Here is a 16,674-nt window from a genome sequence, read left to right as displayed (position 1 = left end):
ACTTAAAATGCATATCACTTAATATTCTATTTATTCTGTCTCTTCTATATTTTTGCTCCCTACTCTATTGTCCACTATCTATTTTGTCCTTTGTTCTCGCTCGCTCTGTCCAATGTTCTTCGATTCGAACTAAACATGAAAAAGGTTTAACACTGAGCGCGCCCTTACCGTACTACCGACAAAAGAGCATATTTTGCAAACCAATGTTTCCTATTCATCCTAGCAACTGAATGGCACTATAATTAAACACGTAATAGGCATGTCTATTTGGTATAATTTTATATAATCTATCAACTGTTTCAACTGCGCATCGATAACATGAAATCTTGGATATTCTACTCTAATATTTTGTTGCATAAGTATCATATAGTTGGCATAGATTATCTTCCGTAAAATCTTACACATAACCATGATTCCTACGTTTAAGATAATACAAACTATTTTTATATATGATTTATGATTTACAGCTATGAAAGTCGGTAGGAATGGAGTTGTGGATGGTACCTAACGTCTTATTCATCAAAACAAGAATTAAAAATGCCTCCTATAGTGTCTTTGACGAGATATGAGAGTGGCTATACAATGAATTGGTGGTAAAAGGTTATATGTCGTAACAGTCATTGTACAAAATATACCCAAAATTTTTCTTTGAAGAGCATAAATCAACCTCTGGGAAATGCTCTAATTCTCACAATATTAGTCTATTTCTTCAAAACAATCTTCTTTTTTTTTTTTTATCATAGATTTAAATACAAAAAATTTAAAGCCCTGCAGGGGGCTCGAACCCCTAACCTTGTGATTAAGAGTCACACGCGCTACCGATTGCGCCAGCAAGGCTTACTAACTCTTGTTTTCGACCGAAGAATAATAGTGTCCACATCTATTGGGGAAATCATAAAATGGCTCTTCTTTTATACCAATACAAGCCAACGTATATGATGTATCCTAGCATTTCGAGGTAATCTGACCTAATCTTCATCCAACTCTGGAATTCGCACTCAATCACTGTATATTTGTAAACTCTTCTCATCGGTAACATACAAGCTATGGTCTTGTAAACGCCATTCTTCGGAGCTTCAATAGACTAGGGTAAACTTTTTTCTTTTTCTTGTCCCTTCTTATAAGAATTTACTACGGTACTTACGGAAAACTTTCTAAGTCCTACCTAATGTGCAACTTGTCTACAACAGTTTATGTAACATAGAATGTGTGAAAGTCGAATACACCTTAGGAATTTGCTTCTCGTCCGTATCCAGAGCCTGGAGCACACCAACAGATCTTAAAAACCTCCAGTTTTCTTTTTTACTCAGTACATATTTTAGTAAAACTTAATTTTTCTCTAATTTGTCTATGCATAATCAGGAAACATTTTACCACTTGCAATATATGTATATCCTTAGGTTTTTTTTCGTTTCGCAATAATTTTTTGTCTTTGAAAATCGAATTTTCCTTCTCCAATACCAAACATAAAATATATAAACATAAATAACATCAAATCTGTTCTTTCGACTTGCATCCATTGTTTTCGATTGTTATCAGAAATCCCTTTTTCTGTAATTCTCGTCATTTTGCTCCGATGACGATAAAGATCTGATCTTGTCTCTTATGGCAACTCAAAAAAAGTACACACCTTAATACAAGGACCTCTTCAGAGATAAAGTCACATGGATTTTTTATGAGTTGTCCAAACATCGCTTCCCCTTGGTGTTCTCATGCACATTCGTTGTTATCGCATGGGTAGCATTTTTAATGAATGTTTTTTATCTAAACTTCCCTGTATCTTTTATGAGTAGTAAATTTGTTGTTGAATCTGCATTTATATTTCCCTTTGGATGGTTCTGCTATTCGAAATCGCATCCCAATACGACATTGTTGGTTCAGCAAGTATTGGAATTGAATCCCGGAGTGAATATAGAAAACTGGGATGGAACTACAAATAGATTGAATCATTTCCTTTATCAATAACATATCTGGAACACCCTATACTTCTTTTTTAATTATCAGCAGGTTCAACTTGATTCTAGAGATAACGTTTTAAGATCATATCTTTAAGGAAAATTTGACTATGTCACCGAAACCGACAAGATTCAATCGGCAAGGTGTTATCTACAATCAGTAAGCGAGAATTTTGAACTATCATTAAAGGACGATTTACCAGAATCCTTTTTAAATTCTGAACTACCCAGGGACATCCACAGAAGCAAATCTACGCTTCACCAGCGATATTTGTTCATGGGAATTATATTATTGCAACGTCGACTTCCTGTTTTGTTGGTGATCGCAATAGGATTTACTAAAAATCATTTTCGGCTTTGAGTTTTAGCATATGTGGCGATCGCATTTTCGCAAGAGACAACTAGAACTTCCATCGCTTGGTATATCCAGAGATCGGTACAATGCAAGCAATTAAATTTTTGGCGATCATAGCAAAAGTTAGCCCTGGAAAAGACCTGGTTAAACGGGACCAAATAACCAGGTTTATGAATCAATATTTATCTGTGGAATATAAACATCTTCCAAAGAATAGATTTTTCGACGGTAATCATTGTTTAGACTGTTATCAGACTTGCTTTGAGCCTCATTCTGTTGGCAATGGTCCTTCGGAATATTGCGAGTTGAAAGAAATTGTTGATATTACACGATCAAATGTAGAGTAAAGGCAAAGACCGATTAGTTGGGGATTTGTTTTTATTATTCTCGGATAGAAAATAGCAACACGCAATATTTCAAAATATGCTAGCATCACAGTACTGTAACTGCTAGTCCTTAGAAATACTAATTTTTTTTAGGGGTGTTCTCATAACTAAGACTGCTGTCCTTCTGACCAAAGATAATCTATAAGGCCCACGAATAAGAAAAAAAAAAAAAAAAAGAGCTTTAGAGTTCCAAGTTTGCTTAAAAAAGTTTTGTGTATAAGCTTGCCTCTGTGAATACTTGGAGAGAGCTCCTCCGATGACAAGCCCCTGAGTGGTGTCCACTGTACTTGAGAAATTTTACTTTTTAAACTCAACCCTTCGTACTCCTGTGTCCATCAGTAATCTGAACGTAGCACGGACTGAACCACTGTTCAAAGTTTCCGCTATCTCATCCCCTGTCCTGTCCAAAGCCCTTATCAAAAGAATTTCCTACTCATTGGTTATCATCATCACTTTTTAGTTATTGGCTTAAATTACTTATTCGCATCTCTTGGATAGGTATGATTGACAGTCAGATCTTCCAATCAGAAGCATTTTGTATAATTTTGCCTTTTGCCTGCTTTCACGTCGTCTTCTTCTCAGCGACGTACTTGTTCCTGCAAAACCCAGGTTAGCGGTTAAACGAATCATCATGAATTGAGACATTAGTGAGAGGGATTTCTTGAAAAACTCTAAATACTACTTTTGATGTCTCTAGGCTCACAACTCTCCTCATTTAGTGTTAGCTCTTCAAATGTTTTCCTCATCAAACATTGAGCATCCGCTTTCCTTCTGTTAAAGCTGTACTTGACACCATTAAAACACTTGCCATCAGACAAATACCATTTTTCCCAATCGTTATCAGTACAGGCACTTCCCCCGAGCACTTCCGAAAAGTCTACTGTGTAAAATGTATATTCAGTTGGCTGCTTCTTTCCATTTCCAAGGCCTATTACAACATTTAAACCCCAGCCATCAAGTACGATATTAGACGCATGTGTAAGTTCATCGAGGTAATATTCTCTCCAATTATTGCCCTGATCCAAGGAGTAAAAGAACTTCTCCACTGACGAATCTTTTAGACAAGAAGACTCCGGTACAGCGACGATAATGTTCCCAAAATCCAAAAATGCTGCAGACACGGGAAATTCAAAAACCACCTCCCAAGAAGAACCACCATCTCGTGAAATAAAAGTCATATTATCTTCTTCACCTAACCTTAGGGCATGTTTTCCAACAACACCGGTTTCCATGAGTATACCAGCTGTCGGTTCATTTATAGGTGCATCGAAGTAAGGAGAAAAAACTTCCTGGAAAGAACAGTTCTCTACATCATCGATATCACATTGGAAAATGTGCTTATGTGTTCCAGATGGATCCACAACCTTCAAATTGGTCCATGTTTTCCCATTGTCAAAGCTTCCTTTAGTCTTAGAAAACATATCATACATGTTCCCATTGTCAAAGCTTCCTTTAGTCCTAAAAAACATATAGGGCACCCTGTGGAGGATGTGCTTCTTTATAAATTCAATAATTCTTTGAAACCAATTGACCTTCTTATCAAGTTTTGTTTCATCCATGTCCAATTCCGTGATCCGATTATGAACCTCTCTAAAAATGAATTCACCCCATACTGCTCCCTCGAGGTTATCCAGCTTTTTTATCATCACATGCTGAGCATGTTCTTGTGCTATGGAATCGATGAGAGAAAAGTTGAGACCGGAAGAATCGGACAGTAGCAAATGCTCGAATTTTCCGTGACCCTCATCTTCTTCCAGAATAGCACGTAATAATATACTCTCAGGATCAAGCTCCAGTGGCTTTCTGACCCTTTGTGGTAAATAGGCCACCCGCTTAGGTAGGCATGCAGGTTTGAAAGGCCCACCTGTAGAAACCCAAAGTCTGTTTGCAGCACCGTCAACTTCATTGGCCTCTGATGTAGTTACCAAAACATGGAAGGGAAGGATAGACACGTCTTTAACCGAGAAGCCTTCCAATTCATCAAACAGTTTTGTACTTTGACCCAAATCCGTTGTGTAAAACAGGGTACCCATAGTGTATGTTTTTGGAACTGAGGGCTGTGTCTCTCTAAAACTTTTCTTTCCAATGTTCATACCATATGGATGTGAAGACTGTTTCTGAATTTCCGTCCTGCTTTCCAACTGGTGCATGCAATAAATTCCATCCTTATCAAAAATAGACTCTTTTGATAAAGTGGCAAATTGGCAGGTAGTACCACGGTATTCTAGGTCTTGGGTAGCTTCATATTCTTCAAATGGCGCCGAAATACGTCTAAAGCTTTTCCCAGCATCAGCAGAAGCGTAAGCGATATCTTCCATAAAAGAGGATGAATCTGGGATTGTCTCTGGACTATGTTCCAGCTCGAAATTACCGGGTATAATTATGCAATGTAGCAATAGAAGATTCGTATTGAAAGGATGTGTGTCAAGGACACAATCCTTCTCATCTTCGATTTCCTGTGGTAAAGAAAGTTGCTTCCAACTTCTTCCCTGATCTTCCGTCATATGAATCTCACCAGACGTAGTCGTTACGAACGCTCTCTCTTTATAAAACTCATCAATATCGACCCATGAAATATCCTCCCCAAACACATCTACAGTTTGCCAATTCCTACCACTATCAAATGTTATCTGCAAGCTACGCTCGAAATAAAACATTAAAGTATGGGAGTCGCTGAAGGTATAGACATTTCCGCGATTGAAAGCATTGGGTTTATGAGGTCTCTCTATATGAGATCTCGATACACAAGGAACAGACTCTTGAGCAGTCACTAGAGCCCACAGAGCCCAAAGTACTTGGACAAAATGCATCCTTATCTCCGGTTTCCACTGGTTACACCGCATGCCAAGAAGTTCCAAGATCCTCGAGTGCCCCTCGTCTTTTATCGATTTTTTATCTCGATTACCCGAAGATACCAAGAGATAAAGAAAGGCAGATACTGATCACCGAGAAAATGTTTGGGGCTAACAACTGAGCTTGTGTTAGTACACAATTAAATTTACCTATGCCATCCACTAACCACCAGCACTAGTAAGTATACCCTTATAGATAGGAAAATATATGCCCAGCCTAGTATGGATTACAGCTCAACAACCCCCTCGGCCCGGAAACTTGCCTTTCAAAAAGCCATTTCAATCGCTAATTACATGACCATTTAATGCATCTATGAACTGTAGTTCCTAATCGAAGTTTCAAGTAATCAGAGCCTACGCAGTTTGTATCTCAGCTCTTTAAGGGTAATCTCACTTTATATTGGATTACCTCTGCCAAAAAAAGCACGTAAGCAACCAAAGTGTTCTGGAATATCCACAGCCGCAATAGAAACAAAGTAGATTTGAAGGATCATACCAAAGGTTTTTGAAACTTTCCTGGATTTTATACCTGGTTGTAAACTACGTGATGTTTTCCTATACCTAGCAATTATTTATGCTTAGGTATTTAGAATATTCCATTTCAGTTTATTGAACTAGACTACTGATAGCCATAATTGGACCAGTTTTGATTGATTTTATCACGAATGGCACTATCGTAGGAATCAAAGTCACAGGTGACAAATCGGAAATTTGGATCCCTGTACTGAATAGGGAAAAGACAGTCGGTAACACAATTCCCACCCCTTTTTGTTTTAATTCTAGGGCCCTGACTGATGAAAGGTGCTAGAGGGAAAGCAACGAATTCGTCATAGAAATATTGATCATCTCCAGGAGTATGCCTGGTCACATATGCCCACATTAATTTTTTAAAATTAAAAATGTCAATATCATCACCGACTAAAATTATCTCTTGAGTGGTCATTCCGACTTTGTTGCCATATATTTCCTTTGCAAATAAGTCAGCTAGGGACTTGCTGTCAGTATTCAATTTTACAAGTTCTTTGACATTGATTTTGAATGCTAACCAAAGCACTTGAGACTCATATGGCATAAATGCATCCATGACTATTTTTGAAAGGACAGGATGGTTCAGACAAATTTGCTTAGCTTCTGCTGCAACTAAAGACCCAATTAGCGTATGAGTTTCATCAGTACAGAGCCCTGGATTAGAAACAGGCAAAATTGCATTATTCCGATATGAAATTGTCTCTACAGTATAAGTTGGACAAGGATGGCCTGTACCAGGGAACACATACCCATGCATCTCTCCAAAGGGGCCCTCCGGGACCATATGATCTAAATTCAAAGTCCCCTCTAGCACTATTTCAGATTCTGCAGGAACTTCAAGTTGATTAGTCTCTGCTTGGACTACTTGAATGGGTTCGCCTACAACAGAACCAATATAATCTGCTTCAGAGACTCCTTCTGGAATAGGCATTGAACTGACCAAGATAGAAGCTGGAGGAACACCAAAACACAGTGCAAATGGCACAGCGTTTTCCTTCCCGACGGTTTTCCACTGATCAGCTACACGTCTAATGTGTTGAGGATTCATAACTAATCCTGTCAAATGTTTTTCGTCATGGATCATTGCCCTCGCAATAGACCAGTTGGTCCAGCTTTTATCGGGAGTCTGTAATACAAACATCCCATATGTTTGAAGATACTTTCCACCATCCTCATCATGTAGGTAGGGCGCAGGTAACTGCTCTAAATTGATTTGATCACCTTTCAAAATATTCTCCTTACAAGGTGCAGAGTCTCTATTGACTTTAACTGGTGGGATAGGCTTTCTTTTCTTTGCTTCTAACAAATGATCTATAATTTCCTTCATACCGGTGTCGCTGCTCAGTCCGAGGTGGTGAGCAATCCTAGCATGATCATTACCAAATGCTCTTAAGCCACCAATGCAACCGGCAATATCGAATAAGTTATCAGGATCAACATTTCCCTTTGGTTGCTTCAAATTTTTAAACAATGGGACTGGAAGTTTGTTTTCATAAACTTTCCTCATAATAGCCCCCACTTCAAGATGAGGATCAACTTCCTGGAAAATTTCGACTAGATCCCCTTCTCTTCTCAAAGCTTCCAAAAAATCTCTGAATTTTAGGACTGGTGTTAGTTTTGGTGCCATTGTTTCTTGATTGAATGTTTGGTAATGGAATTGTACTTGATTGGTTTCCAGGGCATAAGAGGTTATCTTTCATAATTAATTCCTCTTAAATATAATTAATGATATCAAGAGCCGAGTGCTACAGGACGCTATCTCCTCAATCATGCCCAAGATTTTGAAAATTTTAGAACTAAAGATGATTAGGGCTATTAAGAACCGAATGATATGTGATGTTATCCCTCAGCCATGCTCAAGATTTTGAGAATATTAAAACTAAAGGTGTTCAATGGTATTAAACCTAGAGTAATGTGCCAAAGTTCATATCCGAATTTAAGATGATGTGATTTCCGTCCGTTGCCATATCCGCACGTTGAATATTTTGAAAAATTTTAAAAACTAAATATGTTCCAAAACATTAAGAACCGACCGAATGATAAAGACAAGATATTCGAGAGTTGGGAAATTTCAAGGCCAACTATAAAAATGCAATTGAAGGGGAAAAAAATCTTTATGACTTGAATATTAGGCTGATAAGATTATAAGTATTTTTTCCAACGAGCATGCTTGGAATGCAATTCTTCTCCAGAGCATTGTGTGTCGGAGGCCACGTTAGGTCTTTTTGTTTCTCACAAGTCCGGGGTCCGGTAAAATTACGCTCATTTGGCACAAACCTGGCAAAGAGAAATTCTTCTTCAAGTAGTTTGACAGAAAAACAAGTGTGTAATGGGACAGTTGCACCAAAGCCTAAAAGAATTGTCGTATCTATTACAGGCGCTACAGGGATAGCTCTCGGGGTGCGTATCTTACAGATATTAAAAGAATTAAATGTTGAAACACATCTTATCATTTCCAAGTGGGGAATGGCAACGATGAAGTATGAAACTGATTTTACTTTGGAAGATTTACGTTCCATTGCAACGCACACTTATCCGGCTAAAAATGTAGCGGCAGCTGTTTCTTCTGGATCATTCCTTCATGATGGTATGATAGTTGTTCCGTGCTCGATGAAAACTTTAGCGGCTATCAGATGTGGATATACGGAAGATTTGATTGTAAGGGCAGCGGATGTGACTCTCAAAGAGAAACGAAAACTTCTCGTTGTTCCTAGGGAGACTCCATTGTCTGAAATCCATTTAGAAAATATGCTTTCTCTAGCGAGAATGGGAGTTATTATCTTTCCACCTGTTCCTGCTTTTTATACAAAACCTACTTCCCTGGATGACATTATAGAACAATCCTGCGGAAGAATTTTGGACTGCTTTGGAATTCATACGAATAATTTTTCCCGATGGGATGGATTTTAACTGGAAAGATTAAAGGAAGCATCTATACATTTTGCATTAAAGCGTAAAAGATTAAAGACGGTGATTATATTTTAGTTTGTCTGTTTTCTTTTTTGTTTTTTTTTTTTTTTTTTTTTTTTTTTTTTTTTTTTTTGGTTTCGGAAACGATGTCTAGATTTAATAATCATCTTTACAATCCCCCTCTCTCGTTGACTGTGTCTTTTGTTGAAGAGACATATGATTAGTTAATTTTCTGGAATGGTTTCTATTACCTCGGTATAATCAATCATATACTCTGCCCGAAGAGACTAGGACAATGCACATTTTGTAAAAAATCGGGCAATGTTTACCATTCAAAAAAATTTCATCAGAATACATGCAATTTTAATTTTTAGTTAAATATCCATTCATCAATCAAGCAATATGATCCCATTTAGCTTGGACCTCTTATGGAAACGTTGGTCATGGTCTTCAAGCAATTCAAAAAATCTTTCGTGGGGACATGAGTTGGCAACTATTTCGATAACACTGTGAGTACTTCAATTGGCAAAAGACTTCCAAGCATGATGTTACTACCCCCCATAAAATCTAAGGTAAAATAAGATAAGATAATAGTAAATCCTCGTTGATAACGAGTTTTACTTCGAGATTGAAAAACACCTGGAAACTCGGCTATCGACGTAAGCTGTATTGTACTAGCGCTATACTCAAAATGGAGAAAGATAGTTTTGAATGCCACTTGGTTCTGTTTCATATGCATAAGCTTAATTCATTTTCTATTTCTCGCTCAGTACATTGGAAGGAATTATCAGACACATCTCCGAGCAGAAGATGAATCCCTCAACAGATGTTTTCGATTCCAATGTGGTTACAAAAAGTATGAGCGGTACGAGAATCGAACCCGTGTCTCCACCTTGGAAGGGTGGAATGATAACCACTACACTAACCGCCCGCTAGGTAAAGTCCTAGTGTAGGATCTCAGCCCCTTAATGTGATTTTAAGCCAACTAGTTTAACAAACAATTTTGGTATAGTCACCGTCATTCCAAAACTCCGATTTTCTTAATCTTCAATCAATATAAGGCGTTTAGAAAAGTGGTTTCATCGAAGCACCTTCTCAATATTTCCAGGATGCTTCTGTGAATATCTCTCAAAAAGTCTTTCACAAATAATAAAGGTGCCCTCCAAGCTTGAAAAAATTACAAGCTGTGTATGCAAATATCCCTGTTTCCATTGGTTGTCAAGACTTGCCAAAGTTCACCGGAAGTGGGTTCTAACTGCCGTACTTTTTCATGTACATCACTTCAATTCTAAGAACAAAGGGTGTTATTCGTCATCCATGCAGATCAGCAAAAATTTGAGAAGTTTCAAAAGATGTAATACATTTAGATCAAAAATATTTGATCCATTTGATATGAGAGCCCTGTCCCTGGACAGTACAAGTTGAATTTCTTGAAGTTCGTGCTCTCCAGAACACTACACATACAATGCACTTCTCCTTTATTCCTGGTATGCATTCTCTTTCATCAGGTGTCCTCAACAACACCGAAAAGTTCACTCTTCAAACTATTGATCTCCGGTAATCCAAAAATTTGGAAAGGTAATCCTTCAGAGTTCGCATATATCTTTGACGGCACTGTACAATTGTACAGCTTTAAAAACTTCAAGCGCATTCCACTACTTATTGACGAAAGAGGCCACTTAAGATAACAAATACATCGAAGTAAAACTGGGATTACCTCTTTATTGGAAATAAAACTATCGTATCCACTGGATTCTCTTAGAAAGACGGTTACCTCAACTACAACAACTGCGAAGGCTTTCGCACGGTCCCAAATGGAAATCGTTACATCATTTCCACCAAGAACCCTAACAAAGGTCAAGGCACATCAGACGATATCGTCCCTATTGTCATCGAAGAATTTTTCTCATCTATCTCACCAATAAATAGTGTGAGTAGTATTAGTGGTATTAATTTCTTTAAATATAGGGAGCCTTCTATCGTTCTGTAATCAGTCCTTGTGCTTATGCATTTTAGAACACTCTTTTCGTCGCTCGGGTGACAATTGGAAATTTTGGATCACGTCACCTATAGCAACTCAGCAAATCATATCATCAAATATTGTCTACCAAATCAAAATACTAACGTTTCGGGTTAAGCATCTCTAGACAACCATAAGTTCTAGTTCTCCCTGGATGATTGTCAAAAACACAAGCGTAGATATGGGGCATCGGAGATTTTAGATTCATGAAAACATCTTGGTAATTCTATTGCAGCGCTATTATTTAATTCAATCATTCATTATATTTTTTTTCGTACCCTTAACTTGTATGGTGCCAAACCTTCATTATATTCAACAATTTTCAATAATACCTAAAATTCGTACGAATACCATATATATTAGGCCCTTCTTTCGAACATTATATTCCCGATTGCGTGACTACTAGTTTATCAACTCATAGCATCAGCGTCACGTCCTATGATTGCACGGCACTGTAATTCGAGAAACTGACTATGCGCGGTTTTTGACATCTAGAAAAGCTCTTCGATGCTCCAAATATTCAAATTGCACAATCCCGCATTTTTAAGACAACGAAGGCATATATTATCACGTATCCTTAACCTTTCGTACCGTTAATACAAAAGAGTAACACCTTTAAAATGGTCTTGAGATTCCATTCTGTTTTCATTTAAAAATTTCCATATCGTAATCTCCTACGAAATCCCCACTTCTTTCTAAGGACTTTTTAAATAAGCGCTTAACAAATTTCAATTTAAATATATATATAAATGTTTACCTAAATGTATGAGTTTCAGAAGCTTTATATTCCTCTCCATTAAAAGCTTCGAGTTTTTTTACTCTCTACAAACGTCCCTCTTTTTTCAAAACCTGTGCCACAGTATCGTACACACACTGCTCAAGGCTAATGAATGGAAATGCTAGCACTTCCTTTGAGTGTCTGTTGTCAAACACAGCACCAGGCTTTGTATCTCCCATACCAGGTTCGGGTCCCTTAGTATTGTCCAACTGTGGGAACTTTTCATTCAATATATCAAGGATGCTCTGACAGTTAAATGCTCCGTTGGAAAGACCCAACCTTTCACCAGTGGTATCCTTTTGGAATGCAACCAAATGAGCCCTTGCAACATCACGAACATCCACATAAGCAGAATGGTAATCTGGTTCAAGTTTATCACCTGGCTTGCTGTGAATTAACCCGTTAATAATCTCATTCGAAGTGTTCAACTGAGATGTAACATCTTCATCAAATTTCTGAGGTCCAAACACAAAAACAGGGTTGATAGTGGTCAGTGACACACCAGTCTCCTTTGAAAATTCCCAAGCTGCCTGTTCCGCAAATTTCTTTGAAGCACAGTAGGCATTCACGGCGTCAGTTTGACATCTTTCCCAAGTGGCAGGGTTCCAATCCTTTTCAGTGAAAACAAGGCTACCATCAGCTGAGTTCACCATATCTGTAATCGCAGCATAAGATGACGTGACAACAACCTTCTTCACATCACCATATTTTTTGATGGCATTGAGAACACCCTTTGTACCGTTCAATGCAGGAATCAATAGGTCCTTCTCATAGTCGCTAGTATTAAAGTGACATGGTGATGCCATGTGCAACACAATGTCAATTTCTTTGCCTCTTTTCTTGAAAAGAGGTTCAAAGGCTTCTGTATCGGAAATATCCTTTACAATTTCAAAGCTCAATTTCGAAGGACTTCCAAACTGTTTGTGCAACTTGTCTCCCTTCTCCTGAGATCTAACAGTACCGATAACCTGGTAATTCTCTTTTAACAAACAATCCAAGACCCATTGGGCGATAAAACCTGTAGCACCTGTAACTAAAACAGCCATTGTAATTGTATTCGATGTGGTATTTGCTATGATGGTTCGAGGATTCACGTCTCTTCATCAGTTCATCATTTAAACGCCATCCTTTATCCGGTACTGTCGCATGCCATTATTAAGCGAACGGATCTAAGCCGCTTCATATCTGGTATAATTCCTTGAGATTTTAAGCCGCATACTTCATCTTACGAAGTCCGATGCTGAAAAAAGTACGATGTGCAAGGAAGTCCCTCCCTCGTTCATAGCGAGAAATAAATTGCATGGAAGCTGCAAGAGAATCCTCCGTTGGAACTTTGCCGTATACACCGCACCACTTCGTGATGCCTTGAAAGCCGCTCTCTCTCTCCATACTTCATAAAAAAAGAAGCATATGTATGTCAATCATCAAAACAAAAACAAGAATGTGCCATTAATAACTGTCATCAACCCGGAACCTCTGCACATGAGTTCCTTTTCAATAATAAAGGATCAAAATCGTATGTCATCGCCAAAAAATTCGAGCATCCTCGAGGCCCCTTTGTTATAAAAACTTTTCTAGAAGTACGTCATTCTTGATCTTGGCAAACGCGGGTAGATGTACTTCTATAGCCTCGCATTAGAAACCCCGCGGTTTAATATTTATAAATAGAAGACCCTGAGATAAGTGCCCACGATGCACAGGAATATGTTCGCTATAAATGGGGACGACGAAGAAATTATCCGTGGATCTGCTACACTTTTCCCTCATGAACCAATCGTTTAACAATGCACTTCACCTCTATTCTAGCAAATGTCACCCTCTCTAGGCTTTCTAGCCGACTCTCAGCCCTTCAACTTGATTACTACTTTATTACCTGGAGGTTCTTTCATTCCAGGGATCATCTTTGGGGAATGTTGTGCCAAACTTTTCCTTGTTTGACTTAATTACATTTAAACGTTTGTACTTTTCTCTTTAACAATAGCATTACATTTTTAGTTTGGAAAGATCCCTCAACACTGACAAAATCACCTTTTGTCACCTTTGTAGATCTTCGAAGTTGCTTTCATAGTCCCTTGTTTTCTAGCTGCAACGAACGAAACGGCAGATGCTATAGACGGATGAAGGCTCCTAAGATATTAATTTAGGACTTTGTAACTTATAAGGTATACCCATTGGGAACACTGAAAATAGCGAACATGCGTAAATGTCTGACAGAGAATATTATACCAGAGAATGTGCTACAATTCGGATATGTAACTCTTGAGAATTTGGAGAGTTCCATAGCTTACGCCACAGGTTTTATCTATAATTGTGAGCTGCATTATTCATTTTCATGAACAAAACGTTAAACTAAGTTGAATAGCGCATTGCTAGGCCGAGGAATTGTAGTAATTCATTTTTGAGTTCGAGAAAGACTGTAATAAAGAGGTTAAAAATGTTTAAGTCTGAAACTCGCTTGTACATGATATTTCTGTGTCGATTACTTCTTTCTATTACGTAATCCCCAATGAAGCAATTCAAAGGACTCTTCGTTGACAAGAAGTCGACCTAACTAATGACACAATTTGCTCATTCTGGTAAGTTTGGACTTACACTTGGGCGAATTAGAAAGCCCATTTCACTTTCACTTTGGTACTGACCTCTCTTCCAATACAATTCATATTCCCTTCAATCCCATATTTTAGTAAACAAATGAAGTTCTCGTATTTGCAATATTATATTTTTATGATGACTTGGACGAAAGTTTATTTTAGAGTAGAAATCAGACCGCATTAAGCGATCAAATTTAAACTTGGCGATCTTCGAACAATTTGATCTTTTCTAACTGCTTCTTCTTACCCTCTAAAATGATCTCATTTCTAGCTATATCAAACGTAAAGAATTTCTACCTCAAGTAAAGTAACCAAGAAATGCCCTTGGTTTTTTATTCAGTAGTCGATAAGTCTTCTGTTCTTCCCAATGATAATTTACTATTTGGTGATTCCAAAATGTGGTATCACAGCTGACTCTCCACGGATTTTTATAGTTCTATTTTAAGGTTTTCATCTTTATTCAATGGAGTTACATTTTGCGCACAATTGCAAATTATCCCTTTCATAGAATTTCAGATGTGACAATACGTAGATTTCGCTTTGTATTTAATGGAAACCTTAGTGCACTAGAATGGTGGGTTGTTTTTAAAATTCTGATTCAATTCATCAAAGCTTTTGACGAATAAGATCAAGATGAAAGCAATTATCGTAGTGTTTGGTTATAGGTGATCAAGCAGTATGATTCACAAGTCACAACAAGTAGATCACAGATGTTTTGAATTATTGATGACGGTCCATTCCCGTTTGCGCCAGTCATCTTCGCCCTGATTGTAGATGATAGCGCAGCTTTCTGTCTGATGCGTTCATGAACCAGTTTTTCAGCAAAATCACAGCTGAGCTTCAAGTACATTTGGGCAATAAGCTCACATAAGAATTCCCTAGTAGTAGACAGCTCCCTACTTGCAAGCTCTGAATTGGCCTGGTTATTCAATATAAGAAAAAAAAAAGTGTTTTACATTCCATACCGAAAGCGTAAGCGTCGCTAGCACTACACTCACTACACTCCTTGTACAATGTGACATCAAGCGATGTTTTCAACTCCTCTTCTTGTGCAATTCAAAATTTCACCTCCACTTCAGATTCGATCCTAAAAACCTCTATCAGAAGCAGCCTAGTAGTTGCTTAAGGATCTTTCAACAACAATTCCTTCAATCACTATGTCACTAGAAATTTTCAGTATTTCTCCAAAACCATTGAAGTAAATTATAGTTCAGGTTTTTACCAATTCTGTGGCCCAGAGCACTAGGGATCGAGTTTTATAAAATATTCCAATAATCCTTCATTTGTATTGTAATATTAGGTAGTTTGATGGTATTTCATGAACTACATTTGATGTAAGACGCGCTTTTTTGGTTCTGCATCTGGATGATATAACAACTTCCCAATCCCTGATTGAAGCCTGTTGATTCAACAACTTCTGCCTCATGGCAATTTTTGATTTAGCACTTGCGTTGCAGAGGCTCTTCTTGATTCCGATTCACACATCCGCCAGTTCCGCCAGTTCCGCTCTGACGTCATGCGGTAACCGGACCTCTAACCTGCTGTATCCGCATCTTTTGACTATAGCAAAATATCTGTTCTTCGTTTGAAATCTCTTAACCCTCCATCTCCATTACAATAACGTCTCTTAATTCACCTTTTTTCATACTTGTCATCAAAACCTGTTCTCCGTATGGTCTTCTTTTGTTACTTCAAATTTTCTCTGGTCACTCATTCTCACTTCCAACGGTCTTGTGTAATGCGTTGTGAGGTCTAACTCCACAAATAATAGAGTCGATATAAGTAACAGTACTTTTAAATAGGCTTTGTAATCTTACCTGGAGTCAGATTGTAAGAAAGCCCTACAAGAGGCAGCTATCAATATGATGCATAGCATCTGAACAGTACATCTTGAATTGATATGAACCATTTGTATTTTAGTAGCCTGTCATTGTGTCTGTTTAATAGTATAAGGCACACTCAAAAAGATCCTCTTTCTATCCACTCTACTTTATTCTGATTTTACCGTATTGCAGTCCATCATCTAATCGTAAAATTTTACAGGACCTAACCTTAGATACACCTTTTCTTGTTCATTTTGAAGCTTGTGGGGTATTGAAGTCCGCGACAAGTGAAAGATAAGAATCCACGTTTCTAAAAGAATTTTTCACACAATAGGCTAAATTCTTCCATTTGCATAATGCCTTTTCTGTTTGTTTTCTTTTGTTTCTTTTTTTTCTTCCACTAAGCAATCTCTAAAGGGTATTAAGCGTTTTCAGATTAACTCTAAAAATTTAATTTCTTTTTTTACTCAGTACCC

General features: G+C 37.7%; 4 protein-coding genes and 2 non-coding genes across 6 annotated transcripts; 1 reads left to right on the top strand and 5 right to left on the bottom strand.

Moving 5' to 3' along the window:
- Window positions 1-764: 764 nt before the first annotated feature.
- On the bottom strand, window positions 765-837 carry ZYRO0E10494r. The gene has a single exon. It is a non-coding gene; the product is annotated as a tRNA-Lys (tRNA).
- A 2,530-nt stretch (window positions 838-3,367) lies between these two features.
- ZYRO0E10450g (uncharacterized protein) lies at window positions 3,368-5,539 on the bottom strand (the record flags this gene model as incomplete). The annotated part of the gene is made up of 1 exon (XM_002499328.1): window positions 3,368-5,539. One exon carries the CDS (start codon window positions 5,537-5,539, stop codon window positions 3,368-3,370), a length of 2,172 nt encoding a protein of 723 aa, XP_002499373.1.
- Window positions 5,540-6,167: 628 nt separating this feature from the next.
- Window positions 6,168-7,703, bottom strand: FDC1 (putative phenylacrylic acid decarboxylase FDC1; the record flags this gene model as incomplete). The annotated part of the gene is made up of 1 exon (XM_002499327.1): window positions 6,168-7,703. One exon carries the CDS (start codon window positions 7,701-7,703, stop codon window positions 6,168-6,170), a length of 1,536 nt encoding a protein of 511 aa, XP_002499372.1.
- Window positions 7,704-8,242: 539 nt separating this feature from the next.
- On the top strand, window positions 8,243-8,986 carry PAD1 (phenylacrylic acid decarboxylase PAD1; the record flags this gene model as incomplete). The annotated part of the gene is made up of 1 exon (XM_002499326.1): window positions 8,243-8,986. One exon carries the CDS (start codon window positions 8,243-8,245, stop codon window positions 8,984-8,986), a length of 744 nt encoding a protein of 247 aa, XP_002499371.1.
- Window positions 8,987-9,845: 859 nt separating this feature from the next.
- ZYRO0E10384r lies at window positions 9,846-9,917 on the bottom strand. Its single transcript has one exon. It is a non-coding gene; the product is annotated as a tRNA-Gly (tRNA).
- Window positions 9,918-11,828: 1,911 nt separating this feature from the next.
- ZYRO0E10362g (uncharacterized protein) lies at window positions 11,829-12,830 on the bottom strand (the record flags this gene model as incomplete). The annotated part of the gene is made up of 1 exon (XM_002499325.1): window positions 11,829-12,830. One exon carries the CDS (start codon window positions 12,828-12,830, stop codon window positions 11,829-11,831), a length of 1,002 nt encoding a protein of 333 aa, XP_002499370.1.
- Between the last annotated feature and the right edge of the window lie 3,844 nt (window positions 12,831-16,674).

Source organism: Zygosaccharomyces rouxii, assembly GCF_000026365.1.
Source record: "Zygosaccharomyces rouxii strain CBS732 chromosome E complete sequence".
NCBI classification, from domain to species: domain Eukaryota; kingdom Fungi; phylum Ascomycota; class Saccharomycetes; order Saccharomycetales; family Saccharomycetaceae; genus Zygosaccharomyces; species Zygosaccharomyces rouxii.
This window is presented reverse-complemented; position numbering and strand designations above follow the sequence as displayed.